Raw genomic sequence first — 17,467 nt, 5'->3', positions numbered from 1 at the left:
TGAAGTCAACATGTGTGTATATTCTGGAAGACAAGTGCGCTTTTGCACAATAGTGTGTGTTTGGGAAAGTAGGGGTGTGGGGCCGATATCCTCTGGATGTTGCTTTGCAAGTTGTGTACATCTGGCTGACTGCACGCGTGCTGGTTTCATAGTGCTAATAGATGTTTGATTTAATAGGCGTATTCTCACCTTTGATTATGTGTGTAAGACAGATGAGAGTCAACTGGTGAACATGTGTATGTGTGTTTGAATGAGAGCCTGGAAAAGGGGAAGGACCTCGAGTAAGTGAACAAAAACAGCTGCTCCTGTGTGCTCTGAAAACCTCAGCCAGAGAGAGGGAGACAGGAGAGAGACGGACCAGCACGGTCCAGATCTCTATATGGGTTGCGCCCTGAGTGCAGATAGCTGCGGGGACGAGCCGGATCCGGTGCCAGTGAGAGGGTCTTTAAGGAGAAAGAGAGCAGAGTCCAGGGGAACCATGAGGCTGACTAAGGTAGGTTACTTAGAGAGTGATGAGTTTGAGAACATGTTTACTTGCATACTACAAAATGACTCATATGTTTTGAGCCGATTTTGCCAAGATGAAATCCTGGAATTAGAATGAAAGTTGGAACTGGTGAAATCAACATGTGGAATCTTGGTTTGTTGCTGTGTTATGGTCCAGTTTAAGTTTCATGACTTGTTGAAGCAGTGGAGGCACTAACTTGTAGTGCAGACAGCATCGGAATTGATGCACTTCCAAGTAATGCATGTTGTGCATTTACATACTTGTTAAACTGGGTCTAGATGTGTTATTCATGGTTGTCATGTTTTTTTCTTGCTCTTATAACATAATAAAACTAGATTGGTACATTTTCTAAAAAATGTGAATGCTGTTTGCACATGCTAATCTACAGTGTTAGGGTGTTGTGAGTAGTTACCAGGGCATTGCTTTGCAACTGTTAGCATGTTGTGGATGATTGTTAGGGTGCTGCTGGTTGGTTTGCCTGGGTCTTGCTAAGTGGTTGCTAGTTAGTTGTTTACTGCCCCAAGTTAAGAGTCCAGTCTTTATGATATTCTGAATTACCCATTTTAAAACTGTATCTCTGATCGAAACAGTAAATATCACACCTCTTTTAAACAAGCCACCCGATTTAAGATATTGTTCATGTCTGTAGCACAAATTGTGCAGGACAATTTACAAGCCACAGTTAAATCTTTAAGGCATTTACAGTATCTTACTTTGTTGAACTCTGGTGATTTCTTCTACAAAGATGAGCGTGTGTTTTCTGGAATTAAGTAACCATGTCTGCGTGTTTGTTGACATCGACAAAGAAAACTTGAGGAGGGCTAGATTATGTATACATACCTGAGAGTGAAAGTCTATAATGGTCTGATCCCTAAGGCTTGTTCACGTGCAGTGTGGGAACATTGAGCCCTCTCTATGATGTCACAAAGGCCTGGGAATCATTATATGTGTGTGAGTGTGTGTTATTGAAATCTCAATGCTCTCTCAGCTCATGGTCATATTTATTCAGTCATGCCAATTTCATATTTCGCTGTGGCTCTGTTATCTGTGCCCAAACACACACATTAAAGTGATATCTTTCTTTCCCAGTCTTTTCACTATGGGATTGCGAAAGAGTTTATCCACGGTCCTGTTGATATTTTAATATCAAAGCTTGTACACGGCTGTGGTTTATTTTGAATGGTTCCTCCTACTACTGTAACCATAATGTTTATTTTTACAGACATTTTTCTTTTTAATACCAGGACAGTTTATTTTCTTTTGCTGTGGGTGCAGAATTTAATGGTAATACTCCTAAATCAGTATATGATCATGTCACAGAGAAAAGGAGTGTGGTCTGCTCTATGAGACTGTAAAGAAACACTGTGTTATGCAAGCATATAACAAGTGTATAATGCTATCTAACCAATCTGACATTTTACTGATGCTTTTAAGGAAATTTTGAAGCACTTATGACAGGGAGACTCCCCTTGGAGCAACCAAGGGTTAGGTGTCTTGCACAAGGGTGCAGTGGTGATAGCTCATAGATTGACACTTGCAGGGTTTGAGCCTACAACATTTCGAAAACCAATACAGATCTTTATCCACTGTCATGACTGCTATGCCACTGTCATGACTGCTATGTTGCTTGGAACTGCACCCAAGACTTTCACCCACTGTTGCACTTGTGCATATGGTTGTGTGACAATAAAAGTGATTTGATTTGATTACACTAGACCCATGCATTACTAACTCCTTACACCAAATCAATGATTGTGGTCTTGTATTACAGATTGTATTGTTCGTTGCCCATGGCTTCTCATTTTGTTGCAATTTAACAAAAGAGGCTTTAGCTTGTCTAGATCCCACACTAACTGAGCTGCTATTGACTTGGTGTGACGAACACAGAGGATGCATTCCCGTCTTATAGTTCTGTTAGGTCACATTCGTCTCCTGACTGTCTTAAGTTGTTGGTCATTCTAGTTTGTCCCTAAGAGAGAGCTATTGTTTTGGATGATCACTTTGATATTAAATGGATCTTGGGTTTGAACACACATCTCTTACATTACATTATAATAGATTTTTACATTTTATGAAGAAAATGTGATTGGTGCTTGCCTGTGCAAAACTGGGTGGTTCCCAGGGCATTTCTATGTCATTGCTAAGGTGTATTGAGTGTTTTAACATGTTCCTGTGCAGTTGCTAGGTGGATGCTTACTGTCCCAAGTCAAAAGGGCTCAACCCCAAAACTCTGAGATTCCCTTATAAAAGGTCCCTTTTTCGATGTAAGTCTATGAGAATTTTTGGCACGTTTTATCATCAAAAAGGCATAAATCTTAAGTCAGATCACTTAGAAAATTAATAGTACACCTCTCCTCAACAAGTGGCACAATTTGAGGTATCATTCATGCACATAGCACAAACGCAGAATGACTTATGTGCTGCACTCTAACACTTAGAGTTGTTTCTATTGTACTATATTATAGCTGTATGATAATGGTAAGACTTTTTAAAATATTTAATGTTTCACTGGTTTGTTTATGCACTGCTTATAAGTAGAAAACGTACATACAGTGTGTGCACGTTCAAAACCAACAAGAATAATTAATTCTTCCTTGCTATAAAGAATTTGCATTGTTATGCTTTTTGGGCCAGTCCTGCAAACAATATTCTTAGTCCTGGACTAATCCAATAACCTTTAGTGTAGAATTGCTATAGAGAGCATAACTTGAGTCCATTGTCTGTCTTACAAATATCTAGAAAACTGCTGCACATTATAGCAGATTTGAGTTTCCCATCACCCAGCAATAAGCTATTCTCTTTGTTTATCTATGCTCTTTGGGACTTATGGTATATTCCTGGAATATCCATGGAATGACAGAAACTTTAACAAGTGCCCTTTTACTGCAGCCATAATCCACAGGCATTCACTATAAACACCACACAGGAAAACGCCTGGTCAATGTATAAATAGCCTCTGTTTTTCCCACTGCTCAGAAACACACACTCATGCATGCTGGCTGTATAAGACACATACAGGCACATAAACATGTTTTTTGTTTCTTTTTCCACTGAAACCAACACACTTGTCCTGCACTGTTTGTGCTATGGATATTAATGATACCTCAAATTGTCCTCTGGATTGCAGATTGTTGAGAAGTGTGGTACGTTACCTTTCTAAATTATTGGACTCAGGATTTCCATCTGCTGGATGAAAGAACATATCTAGTAACCAAAATATCACAGACTTGGGGGTGGGCTCTTTTGACTTGGCTAGTGAGTAACTACCTAGCAACCACCAAGAATACCTTAGCAACTCTCTAGCAACCACCCACACTTTAGCAAACTCTCTCTCTAGCAACCATCCACAATACCCAAGCATCAAGGCGGCAAGTTTGCACAGACAAATATCACTTAAATTTTCTGCAGAAAATGCAAAAATCTAGTTTGTTTCAAAATAAATGTTTTGACTATTTTCTCTCCCTCATGCTTGTATTAAAAAGCCAGTGATTCAGTAAAACTCTCTATGGGTGTGTTTAGTGATCCACATATTTTCAGGGGGTCATGACCAATCGTCAGGGTATTTACTTCGACAGAATTAGGATGGTGTGTGGCGAGAAAACCAGAGAAAAATCGTTTGTATTTGTGCATGGAGGAATGTGAACTGGAAATACTTGAAAGGAAAAGGAAAGCATTTCCTGTCCTTTTAGCACCACTCCATCAAAGCACAAATGCGCTCGGGTCATAAAATCAAATCTCTGAAATATCTGTGCTTTGTTTGCTTTCCTTCACTGTTCATAATTCTGTCCTGACATCTGCCCAGTACATCTCGCTCCCAGTTTTGGGAGCGAGATGGGAATGGGCAGGGAATGACGAGATGGATATGATTCAGTGTAAATATTAGGGTTTTTCTTCAACTATGGGCACTTTTATGTTCCAGGGGTTGATTTTTATTAAAACTAACAGAACTGTTTTTTTTCTTTTTGTTACCCTGCTGAAAAACAAAATCATAAAATCTTAAGCTTGCCCAGCCTGGACAAGATGGTCTAGCTGGTCTCCCATCTCATATAATTTTTAACACAAATTACAACTGTCCCTTAGTTGTGCCATAATTTCCAACAACACTTTTGCCCCTTTTTATCAAGTTTTATCAAGTTTGATTTTGCATCATTTTCAATTAAGCTGTCATTTGTCAGATTATGCTAAAGGTGTGCAAATATTTATATTTTGTATACATACAATGCTAGCTATGACATTACCCTTAGCAAGACAAAGCAGACCATTTTATTCCAAAAATGTCCAAAATATAATTTCCACAGCCATCATTTCCACTGCAGAATGTTATCAAACAGAATACATTCATTTGAGATGAGGTAGAAATTACTTTATGGTTAAAATGCTCATGACATTTCAGAAAAATGACACAGTAATTCTACTGTGATGCATGTAGATCCGGTGTTGGACATTGCTATAGGGCAAATTAAACTAGTTAGAGTGTCAAAAGTGTGTTTTAAGGGATTTTTTTAAGGGCAATTAAGTGCCAAAAGAGCCCGTAGCCCATAAGAAACACCCATTCTAGCCCAGTGTCTGCTTTCTCGAGTCTGAGTCTTTTTCGTCTCTCTCCGTTTTTTCTTGTCTCCACCACACTCTCTTCTTTTACTCACCTCCCTAATTTTCAGTCCATTCCCTTCAATCCATCCTGCCTCTCTCTCTCTTTCTATCTCTATCATCTATTTCTCACCCTCCCTCCACAGCTGTATTTAATCAGCCCTTGGCTCCTCTTGAACTCAATCATTCCTGCTCTCCCCCCTCCCTCCATTTCCTCTTTCTGCATGTTCTCATCTCTCTTTATCCTTCTCTCAGCATCCTCCTCTAATTTTAATCATGTTTGTGTTCTCCCTTTAACATTCCATCCCAAACTGTTAGTCAACATTACTTCACTGTGGTGATGTGGGTGTGGCCAAGCGAGGTCTGTGGAGAGTGAGGCCGGGAGAGGAAGAACAGTAAGGATTGACACCTGTGGAAAATCACTTCTAACAGCTGTTTTGTGTTGCATTGAGAGCTGGAGAGGGATAAAAGGGCAATCCAGACTGCCAGAGGAGAGAGAGAGAGACCCATGCAGCAGAGTTGAGCTATGTGTTTGTTTGTTGTGCTGAAAGCAAACTATTTGTTGTGACACTGAAAAATTTATAAAATTAAAGTCTTACATTGGACATTTACCCGGCCCTCGCTTCCTCCTTAAGAAGAGAACTAAAGATCTGTCACAGTGGTGCCAAAACCCGGGATTTTGGAGGAGGAGGACGCTGTCATGGAGTCCTCGCCACTGGCTGAAGATTGTGACACTGAGGAGATACTCGGTCTGGTGGTGCTGGAGCAGTTTGTCAGCAGGCGACCGAAAGGGACGGCTGAGTGGGTCCAGTGCCATTGCCCGGCATCACTGACGGAGGCACTGCAGCTGGCTGAGGACCGGTTGGTGGCGTGTTCGGGGCTGGCGAGCCCTCTTCTCTCGCTCTCTGCTTGCTCCTTTTTTCCTCTCTCTCTTCCCTCCCCCTCTCCTTCCCTCGTCCTATTCCTGTCAGCCAAAACTGCAACACTTCCTCTCCAGAAATGGGAGGAGGGGAGTAAGTGACAGGCCAGATGGCTCCCCGGCTTGAGTCGGGCGATGGGTGTATGTGGCGAGCAGGGTGTGGCCAAGCAGTAAGGATGGACACCTGGGGGGGAATTATCTCAATCAGCCGGGAGAGAGATAAAAAGGAGCCAGAGCTGCAGCTGTGTGTGTCGATGTCATTCGTACTACTGAAAAGCAATGTGTTTAAGAGACTGCTGAAAAGCAAATCTTTGTGTATTTATTTATTGAGCTGAAAAGCCAGTTAGATTTGTATGTGTGAGACTTAATGAAATGAAAATGCTGACAATAAAGTGTCTTACGTTGGATTGTTTACCTGGCTCCTGCTTCCTCCTCCTTCAAGAAAGAGAGATCTGTCACACTCACCAACTGACAAATATGTTTCACTACATTTAGAACTTATTTGTGCACTTTTTGAGGCCTAAACTCTAAACACATTGATGTGTTGAAGCAGCCTTAGGTGTATCTAAATATCCGCGACTTCCTGTTATGTTCATTTGTGTGATTTTTCTGTGCTGCATGAATACAAGTCTTCTCTGTCCATTAGAAATATGGCTCCATTGAATCACAGTTCCACCTCCACGTCTGGGGGTGCTTTGAGTAATGATTCTGCTCCATTTCGCCCCAAACTGCTGCGACTACTGTCTAGATTTCACCAGCATGGTGGAATCTCTTCCATTCCCACAACTTTTACTCTTTATCTTTCGCTCTCACTTTTGTTTTCCCACCCATGTTCTCTTACCCCCTTGATTATAATTTACAAACTAGATTTGTACATGTTCTTAAGAAACTATGGCTTATTTTCTTGTGCTTAACTCTTAGCTATGAGTAGTTTTTAGTGTGTTGCTTAGTGGTTGCTAAGGTGGATGCTAGGATTTTCTGTGTGGTTGCAAGGTGGTTGCTTACTAGCCCAAGTCAAAAGAGCCCATGCCCATGTCTCCATGATTTTCTGGTCCCTATATGTGGCTTGGTTCCCTATTTATTTATTTATTTATTTTTTGCTACATGATCACACAGGAAATTATTGTTTTAGTTCTGAACGTTTTGCCACCCATGTTCAGAGCCAATGTGCGGTTCCAGTACTGTTATGTTTAGGGTTAGAAATATATTAATGTAATCAATACTTAAATATTTCTGAAATTCACAAAACGTGAGGTGCTTTATACGTCACATCCATTCAAAGAAGTAAAAATGCTGCTGTGGTCTCTGTAATGTTAGGGTTAAGGATTGGAATATGGTGTGGAGTACAGAAAATAAATGTACGGTAAATACCAATCAAATGTTGTCGAAAATCTGACGTGCTGAGGTAAGTGAAAGTAAGTGAAATGGTCTCATTACTGTTTTGTTAGGTTTTGGGTTAGGGTTAGGGTTAGGATTATATCAAAGATACACTATGTAAGATTTTTTTTGTTAGAAATGAACCAAATTTCATTACCAAGAAGAGTCTGCAAGTAAAAATGGAAAGCAATAGAGCCCATAATAAAACACGGAAAAATATTGGACTGGCTTTTTCAGAGGTGGTGACGACGTTAAAACTGACCCAGAGATGGAGTTTTTCTTGCTCGACAGGTAAGATATTTTATTGGACCGATAGCTAGTCAGGTAGCTTGCTTAGCACAGTAGTTTGTTAGATAGCGCTAACCACTCTAATAGGGCATTTTATTATGGATTGTGGTACTGCAGTGCTTGATTTCATTTTCAAGGAAGGACAGTGTGAAAAAATAGAACTTTATGCAGGTAACAATGCAATCTCTAAACCGGTTACTACCTTGGTCTATTTGCCTGCTAGCTAAGTTATAATAGTTTCCCGTTTGACTATGTGATATGACTAGCAATCGTTGTCTAATGTCTTTTAGACAAACTTTTTTAACATTGTTTATTTTGAAATTTTTCCAATAAGTCTAAACAACAGCAGAAGATATGCTACTTACCTTATAAAAAGAATTTTTCGGATATCCGTCTTCCTTTCGTTATTTATTTATAATTTTTTTGAGGGTAGGGGGCGATGTCACATCTTTCATTTATCGTTAGTCACATTCGATCTGAAAAGCTGATCACCTGTAACCATGGTTACTCCAGTACTCCTCAGACCATCAGATTAATTCATGCAGAAGAGCAGAGCCAAAGCCCAGCTCACATAATTACCAAAACAGGGTTCCTCCGCAAGTAACTTGCAGTTCAATGCTTCAACCACTAGAGGGACAAAAGTTACATTGTGTAGCTTTAATGTAATTACCACTCAAAAATTGCAGAAAATCTGATTCTTGCCGATAATCATGAATCTGATCACCAGGCCCAAACAGAATCTGCATGCACAGAACTCTGCAGAAAAAGTTTTCCACAGAATTGTAAGATCTTTCATTCCTAGAAATTCTGTGTATTCCCCACCCCTTGCATTTTTGTTTATTACTTAATTATTTGCTAATTTGATGATGCTTTTAGCTGCCAAAAAAAAGTGTACGCCCAGGTCTATTTAATGCATTTTAAAATATAGAAAGGAGTTTAAAATGTGAATTCTAGACAAAGACATCTCTTTCTCTCCCTGCCTTCTCTCTCTTCTTCCCTTTGTGGTTCTGTAAACAGTATATATGTGGCTTGGCGAGTGGGAGGGGACATGTTTCTCTAATGCTCACAGTGTGCCTGATCCAGGGCCCCCTCTCCTGACCATGTGCCCTCCATATCCTGTCTACTTTCCCATGGCCTGTGTGTCCTACACGTCTGTCTTTGCCATTCCTCAACAGCCCCTACTTTCTCTTTCTCCGTAACAGGATTGAATAAATTTCCCCTCTCCACCTGCCACTGCTTCTATCCTTTCCCTTTTTCATCCCTCTTATTTCCCTCATTTCCAGGCTTCTTCTATTGCTTTGTTTCCCTGTATATATTCTCTACATAGATTAACTTCTAGCACATCTTCTTTTTATGCTTTGTGACTCTAGTAGGATAAGAAAACACAAGTGGGCTATTAAAAAAGTCAAAACATATTTATATAACCACTTACATAATTGCTCTTTATCTTTCTCTAATGCAATGTCTTTCTTATCTCTGGTTTTTGTCTACCTACTGTATATTGCCTTAAAAAAAAAAATCACTTAACATTTACCAGCATTTCCTGCTGTTTATCCCCTCAATTTATATATATATATATATATATATATATATATCTTTATTTAAAACAGCTACTTGATTTTCTCAACCTCAGCACAATCACCTATTTTAAAGGAAAATATGAATGGCTGTACATATATTGGTAAGCCAATAGTTCATTTCCACATGTATGTTTTCATAGAAAGGCAACTGATGTTTGCTCACATTTCACTTTTAGAATGAATCTTCTCTTCATGATACACAAAAAATAAGTAATTCATAGGCTATACACTTTCAATAATTTCAATAATAATTACTGATAAAGATGTTTAATATTTATGTTATGTTTTCTGTTTATACATAACATGTTTCACAAATACATTACTTCACTGCACATACATTATTACATAGTGTTTAGGCCTAAATGTTGGTTCTGTGTCCAGTGCTGGAAACCACGTTTAGTTGTTGGCTTTGGATTCCACAGAACACATTACTGTTTTACTTTTGGACTGAATACACAATGAATTTGTCACTTCAGTTTTATTTTGCCCATTTAATATTTGAATGTTTTCTAAATTGGTTATAAAACAAAATGTTATAACCAGGAACAGATTTGTCTGTTTCAACAATGTGTCTGTGATTTCAGTATGGAGCCTTGGTGAAGGATACTTTTATAAGTACAATATGAGCTTGCTGTACATACTGCATTTCGTCCAGAGTGTAGAGTACATTTGACCACTTGATGTCGCTATTGTCCTTTCTCTCTGTTAAAATGGCATTAATCCCAAATTTAGATTAATTTTTCGTCTATTGTGAAATCAGGTTGCCAAAGTGACTTTTCAGGAATTATAAAAAGCACTTCTTGGATACCAGATTACTTTTTTTCTTACATCTGTACAAATGCTTCAGGATGGTGGCAGAAATTTAAGTTCAGTATTTCAGTATACAAAACTGATAATCATAAATTAGAAATTAATAATCTAATATATATATATATATATATATATATATATATAATTACCAATATAACAATACTTGAAAATGATTAATTCTGAGGAAAATGTAAAGTTAATCCTAACATTATGTTTCTTATGCACTAAACACTGTGACTATAATGAGAAATAAATGCAAAATACAGCGATGACGGGCCCAAGCACCATGGGTCCATTTCCACCCGGTGGCTTTCAGAAAACGATGCGTGATGGACAAATGCATTTGGTTGAGTAAACAAGTAAGACACCGTGTCTTACCTTCTGCTCAGACATAATGATTAACAACTTTGATGTGTGTGGCAAATGTAATAAATGTGTAATTATGGCAAGTGTTAGAATATCCTTGAACAGTCCAAAAAAAAAAAAAACATTTATATTTGACGTGTGGCTATGATAATATCATGTAAGATATCAAGAAGCATTTAGGATAAAAATAACAGGACTATTTCAGTCTGTTTTAAGAGCCACACTTCCTGCTGCCAGTTGGTGGTGCTATGACCGTGACCCACAATAGCCACATCCATGTGATTAGCCCCCAAGACTAAACATACATCTCAATTTTTATCTAAACCACATTGCACCCAGAAGATGAGACACTTCCTGTTTCCCATTTTTTGCCATTAATTTATTGCCTCGCCATGGCAACACCATTCCATATATCAAAAATCTGTTTGCAATTTAGCATCTTCAATGTCTTGGCATAATGTTGCCTAAATATTTACCGAATATTTAAAGTTCAGAGTCTGCCATTTAAAAAAAAAAAAAAATCCAAAATGGCCGACTTCCTATTGGGCAAGCTAATGACTATAATTATGAAAGTTGTCCGGCTTGATGAGAACAATATATGTACCAATTCTGGTGACAGTAGGTGAAAATGGGGGTGCCACAGAGCCCCCTTACACGCCCATGTTCAAGGGGGCAATACAGAGCCCCCTACATCTTTTGCCCAGCCCTAATGGCCAACAACTCTGATGTGTGTGCAAAATTTAATGAGTTTTTAAGCATGATAAGTGCACCAAAAACACCCAAAACCTTGATGATGATAATAATAATAATAATAATCCTTAGAAGATCAATAGGGCCTCTGCACTTTCAGTACTTGGGCCCTAAAAACGTTTTGCTTGCTCTCAGGAGGTTGATTGCGATGCTGTAATGACAGATATGACATACAGTGTTCTTAAACAGCGCTACATTCATAAACTCAGACGCGTCTAATTTACATTCAGTCCAATAGGATCGCGGTTCTTCAGGATGCAGCCAATCAGAAAAGTTTTCTTCCAGTAACAACATTCCACAATCTTCTTTTCTCTCTGTAACTCCTCCCACACAGACTAGGAGTTTAGTGAGAGTAAAGAAAACAACTCCATCAGTGTTCGAGTGCCTCTCCATTGACTCATTGGGAATGTAGCCTATGAAACCTTTAAGGAAACCTTTTTTTAGCTGGAATATTTTCCAAGAACATGAGTAAGGTAAGGAATGTCCATTTAGTGTAGATCCCAAGATAAAATGTCCAGAGATCCTGAAAATCAAAAGATGGGCACACAAATTGTTAAAATGGTGAGGGAACATGTGATGTGTTTAGATTTCAAAGTAAATGTTGCTGGAATGTATTTCTGTCACAGTATGATCTGATGTATATTAGACTTGTGTGCTGACTACTGCGCATGCAGGCTCTTGTTTGTTTTGAACTGTAAATAACAGAAACATTTGTTTTGATCGGAGCTTAAAACATACAGTTATTCCATGTGGTAAAGAAATACGCTTGTAAAAGTTTTGAGAAGTGTTCTCATATAGATTGCAGTCTCTTGTGACCTGACCACGCTTTCCATGTCCTTTATCATCATGACCAAACAGTGACATGTCAGGTAGCGCTGGGAAATCACATTCATTATAACGAATCGTTCAGGCAAACGGTTCGTTTCAATAAGCCGATTATAAAAACCGAGTCCCCGCGTGACATTTTATTTCATTTCTGGAAGTAAAATGGTTGTTTATCACTGTTTTCACTATCTGATAGATTGCATCAGTGTTGTTTATTTTTTTCAACGACGTTATCAAGAACATTTATCTTTGTTTCCAATATTAATAAGAATGTTATTTCTTAAAATATTAATTATTTCCAGTAGGTCCTCCTTTCGAAATGTTTGGATCGAGTCATTAAAAGGAATCGACTCAACAGAACGATTCGCGAATCGGACAGAACTAATGTCACATAAGATGCATCTCAACAGCATGAAGTCTTTCTCTCTCTCTCTCTAGGTATTATTATTATCATCTAGGCCTGTTAGTTCGATTTCTCAAAACACGGACTGGTACGATTTTAGTCGAACTTAGGAATTAAGACGAAATAAAAATAATACATTTATAAAAGACCCGTCTGAAATCACTTTAAAGTGCATGCATGTAAACGCACCCACTCTGTCTGTGAAGGGGCAATGATCACACGCCTTACATAACCACAAATGAAATCCCTGTAAAACTCTTAAAAGTTTTATCACTCTCCTAATTAAGTCTGGCAAGAATTAATTTGAAGCCCCGCGTTGAGTTTGAATGTTTATTGCGTTATGTCGTCGATGAAAGAGGAAACACAGAACATTTGTTTACCCCTCTCCTTGCCAGGGGTTAAACAGCACAGAAAAACTGGAGCAGAAAGAAAGAGTCATCATATGACTTCACGAGTGGTGCGCACAGCCTGTAACTAAGTTACTGCGTCATCATGTATTAAACGCCTCACTAGAGACAACGGCTGCCTCAAAACCTAGTGAGCTGCCTACCTAGACAGCAATTTTGTGCGCGTGAATACATCTGGTAGCAAGCTGGCTAGTTAGATGTACTGACTTTTCTCTGTTAGTATTTACTGAACTTTGCTTTAATAAAATAAAGACTTCTAATTATTATTATTTATTTATTTATTACTTTTGGTGATGACAGTGATGGCTAATAAGTACCACAGTTGCTACTAAATGCCACATTATCACTATAAAAAAGTGCAATGTTTTTCTTCTTCTTCTTCTTCTTTTTGAGTATGGTACCAGGGCATGAAGGAATTAATTAATTTATTTATTTATTCATTCACATAGCATGGTAATACTATGGTATTCTCTGAAGTACCAAGTAAATGCCATGGTACATGAATATAGTAATTACAGTACCTGTAAGGTACCATAGTATTACACAGTATTCTCAAAGTCAATATAGTAACTATAACTTTAGTAACTGTGGTATTTTGCTGGAAACAATTGTTGCCATGGTAAATATTTGTGGGGGATCCTAATTCTCTACTTCATAGATCATAGATGCCCAAACAAGGGCCTTCAGGCCAAAGTTGGACCACGATGACCTTTGATTTGGCCTGCCTTGCCTTATATAACAAGAGGAAGACGAATAAATAAATAACATTTGCCATTGATGCAACTCTTCATTACATTAATTTAGCAGATTGCACAGAAATGTTTTTTATATTATGAAATCATAAAGGAGGGGAACTAGGGCAACTTTAATTTTAACACAGTTTGATATAATGCAACGTTTACTATATAGACATAAACATTGTTTTCTCTCGTCTGAATACAAATTTGTGTCACTTAAAGAAGTAAACGAAAAATTCATGGAATTTTTTTGTTAGCCTTGTGAGAAATTCGTGAATCTTTGTTTTTGCGACTTTATTAAAAAATATTTTGTTTTTTTACATGTAGGAGAATATGCATTTTGGCCAGAGTGCACATTCTGTTCTCTAACGTCTTACAGCTTCCACAGGCAAATGGTAAAAACGTGTAGAATGTTGTAAAATCAACTAAAATTCCTAGATCTTGTTGACTTTGTCTTTTGTACTGTAATGCTATTCAGTATGTTGTTGTAATTGTGAGATCTCATTGGAGGCTATTCAATCCACACAACTCCAAACACAGCTAAACTAATTTCAAATTTTTTGAATTAGAAAGAAATATAAGATAAGCTCTGTTTTTCAGTGGGTCTATGAATTTTTAATAGCTAAGTAGTAAGTAGATGATTTGCCACCTAAATGATATCCTTGTGCAGTAGAGTCTGTACTCTCTCTCTCTCTCTCTCTCTCTCTCTCTCTCTCTCTCTCTCTCTCTCATAACACTTTCATTTGTCTGTCTCTACTACCTCTGCTAATATCCACCTGAATACACAAAGTGGAATACAACGCACACTTTATTATATTATACTCCAAATGTAAAGTCTATGAATCAGTCTGCTTGAAGAAACAGAGTGTTTACATTAGAAAAGCTTTGGAAGAGATACAGATTTGTTAAGAGACCAGTAGAATAGATGTGTTTCCCAGCAACACAGTGTTGTAATAATTCCTGGTGTTTATTTTAGAACAGTAAAAACGGTGCAAGTAATTACTGCATGATATAAGCCATAATCAGGCTTATTCCTTTACAAGCATATTGAGCCATTTATGTATAGTCATAAAACGAGTGCGGTTGCTGATTAGGGTGTTTTACTTGGTTCATTCTTAAGTTTCAGTTTTCACATCACATTGAAATCCTCAATCATAACAGTTTGAAACCGACTGCCGCAGTTTGATTATAGTTTGCAAACGTTTACATGCATAAAAGTTCATGTAAGAGATGCCACAGGAATTCCATTTGAGTAATCGGACGTGTGTGTGCATGATTGTATTTTATCAGTATATATTTGTATCTGTCAGCCTCAAAGTCCCTTGACTTTCCCCTAGTTTTTTCTTGGGTTGTACTGTATATGGAGCACGATAACATTGTGTGGTAGAGTAAGCTGTTGATAACAGTATGCTGCTTATAGACTGCTCTGTGATTAGCGTGTGAAGTCTCTGAGAACAGCACAGAACAACACTGACTTGCTTCTTGGAGGAAGTGAAAAGAATAACTCCATACAATAGGATGGGCAGTTTAGCTTGTCATATCCTGATGTCATATCATCGCACCCTCTTCTCACCAAGAACCACCCGCTTAGACAGGAAGGGACCATTTTTGAAAGTCTCTGCTTTTAGTGGTGGAAAACGCCATTCCCATGTGGCTGAGAGGCATAAACGTAGCGAAATCAATGTGTTTTCAGATGAAAAAGGATTAGTGTGGATGTGGCCTCAAACAAAATTCAGAGTATATTTCAAAGATTTTATGCCACTAATCTAGAAAACTTTGGAAAATTCAATGACTAGTTCTTGCTCAGAAGCGTTCATCGTATCAGCTTAGTACATAGTTAACACGACAGTTTCCAGATGGACTGATACAGTAAAAAAAAGCTGTGTGCCTAAGGGGACGGACATGTTTTGGCATCCATCTGTGCTATTAATCGTTTTTCTATGTAAACATGCACTAGATGGACGTCTTGCTGTTTCTTCATCGACATTTTTAGATGTTGTGTCAATTTAAAAAGTACTTCAACTACCGTATTACAAACACATCTAGATACATCTGCATTCTGTTCATTGCGCTGCCTCTACATTTTTTATTGCAAGATTGATTTCCCCCATATTTAGAAGTTAATCAGTATAAGCAATTCTTAAACTTTCACATTTAAGGCCCCAGCACACACTGCGAAGTGCTTCTTTGTTCTTTGCTTAGAGACAAAAAAAAAAAAAATGTCAAAACAGCTGAGCTATGACATACTGTTTGCGAACATTTAGATACTGGCCACACTGCTCTGGGAAGCATTTAGAGGAACATTTAAATATGAGGACGTTCAAGATCACATGTAAAACATCAACTAATGTAACATAAAATGTGTTATCAATGACTTCATGACTAATTCAATGAGTAGAATTCACACAAGATCAGTAAAAGAAGCTGTTTTAAGTACTCTGATGATTTAAAGTATTTTATATATGCAGTTCATAATGTCTCATTTGTAGTGTTTACTTTGTGTCATGGCACTGATCTGCTAACACACCTCATGCAACTATAATATGCACCGGTTACGCTCTGTTATTGAAATGTTGGATTACACTGATACTACTGCAAAGATGGGTGTATAAAAGAGAGTTAATGGGTAGAATACTGACAATAGGCATATAGGCATATCTTGCTTTGGGCAGATGTGTGAATGGCTTTCGCTGCAGATGTCACATGAGCGAAGCAGCAAATCAAACAACAGAGTGAATGGGCCCTTTAAAGTATTTGAATAGATTTGTTCTTGGAAAATCTAAAGGAACAGTCGTACAGATGTGGGTAAGTTTGCAACAGCTCACTAATAACTCTGCATGCTGATGTATTCATATTGATTGATCTTAACTGACTGAATGGGAATTGGCTGTCTCAAAGTAGGTGGAGTTCGAGGTCACACCTACCGATGATGTGGTCCAATGGCAGTATAAAGGTGTTTAGCAGCCAGTAAGCAAGCTGTTACAAACCAACGAAATAAACTCAAAGACACCCATTTTTTTGCCAGGTTTTGTTATAAATGATGTCATCCATTGGTTCATCGATTCCGTAGGAAGTGTGCAGGGGCCTTTAGTCTCCTCCAGTCTTGAATATATAGTTACAGGAAAATGAATCCTCAAAGTTGTATAGATTCAGACAGAGATGGATATGACTAAATTAAGTGGCTAGATTACGCACCTAGTATGAATATTAATGTTTCAATATAAATGTTTAAATAATGCAGGTGCTGTCTTTTGGTGAACGTGCAGTGATATTGTCATGGAGACATATTTGATTAGGACAGGAAATGCGCTACATTGACTTCATCACTGGAACAGGCATTCTCTGTTCTTCCACTGCCTGTCCCACCCTGCACACACACACAATCAGGCCAGTTCCACCCATCACACTTGTAAACACACACACTTGCATTCGAACACATGGTGTGTGTTCCTTGCTTTCCCCCTCAGTGAGGAGAGAGAGGGTGTTCGAATGCATTCTTTTATAGTCCCCAGCTGAGGTACTTGTTAAAAGAGGCAAGCATCATCAGCAGGTTTTTAGTGCCATTGCAACTAATGCCACAATAAACACCTCATTTGAAGGTTTTGGGCAGCAAGTTAATTCCTCTGGCTTTAAAAACACTTTTCCAGCAAGCGTAGATTATAGCAGTTATTAATCAGCTTCTCACATGCTCCCTTACTGGCTCATCATTCCACACGGAGAGTCTGCTGTCCAACAAACTTAGCTGGTTGGACTTAGTTTTCTTCATCAAATTGCCCTAATGTCTACGGCACACATACTCGAGTTAAGTGGTGGGCAATATACCAGTAGACACGATTAACCAGTATAAATTTGGCAACCGGTATACATTTTGGATTATCGTCTCTATTGCGGTTATGCAGAATTGCCATTG

The 17,467-nt window shown here is 38.3% G+C and overlaps 1 protein-coding gene across 3 annotated transcripts in view; it reads left to right on the top strand.

Moving 5' to 3' along the window:
- The first annotated feature begins 330 nt into the window (after positions 1–330).
- LOC127418972 (tensin-2-like) overlaps positions 331–17,467 on the top strand; it is a 79,659-nt gene continuing 62,522 nt past the window's right edge. For 2 of the 3 annotated variants that reach the window (XM_051659922.1, XM_051659921.1), the window contains exon 1: positions 331–493. In XM_051659922.1, coding sequence (XP_051515882.1) covers positions 380–493 — 114 coding nt within the window. In that variant the 5' untranslated portion in view covers positions 331–379. Of the gene's footprint in view, positions 494–11,541; positions 11,659–17,467 lie in introns of those variants that run through there. The other variant, XM_051659923.1, reaches the window with a different exon arrangement.

Source organism: Myxocyprinus asiaticus, chromosome 28, assembly GCF_019703515.2.
Source record: "Myxocyprinus asiaticus isolate MX2 ecotype Aquarium Trade chromosome 28, UBuf_Myxa_2, whole genome shotgun sequence".
NCBI lineage: Eukaryota > Metazoa > Chordata > Actinopteri > Cypriniformes > Catostomidae > Myxocyprinus > Myxocyprinus asiaticus.
This window is presented reverse-complemented; position numbering and strand designations above follow the sequence as displayed.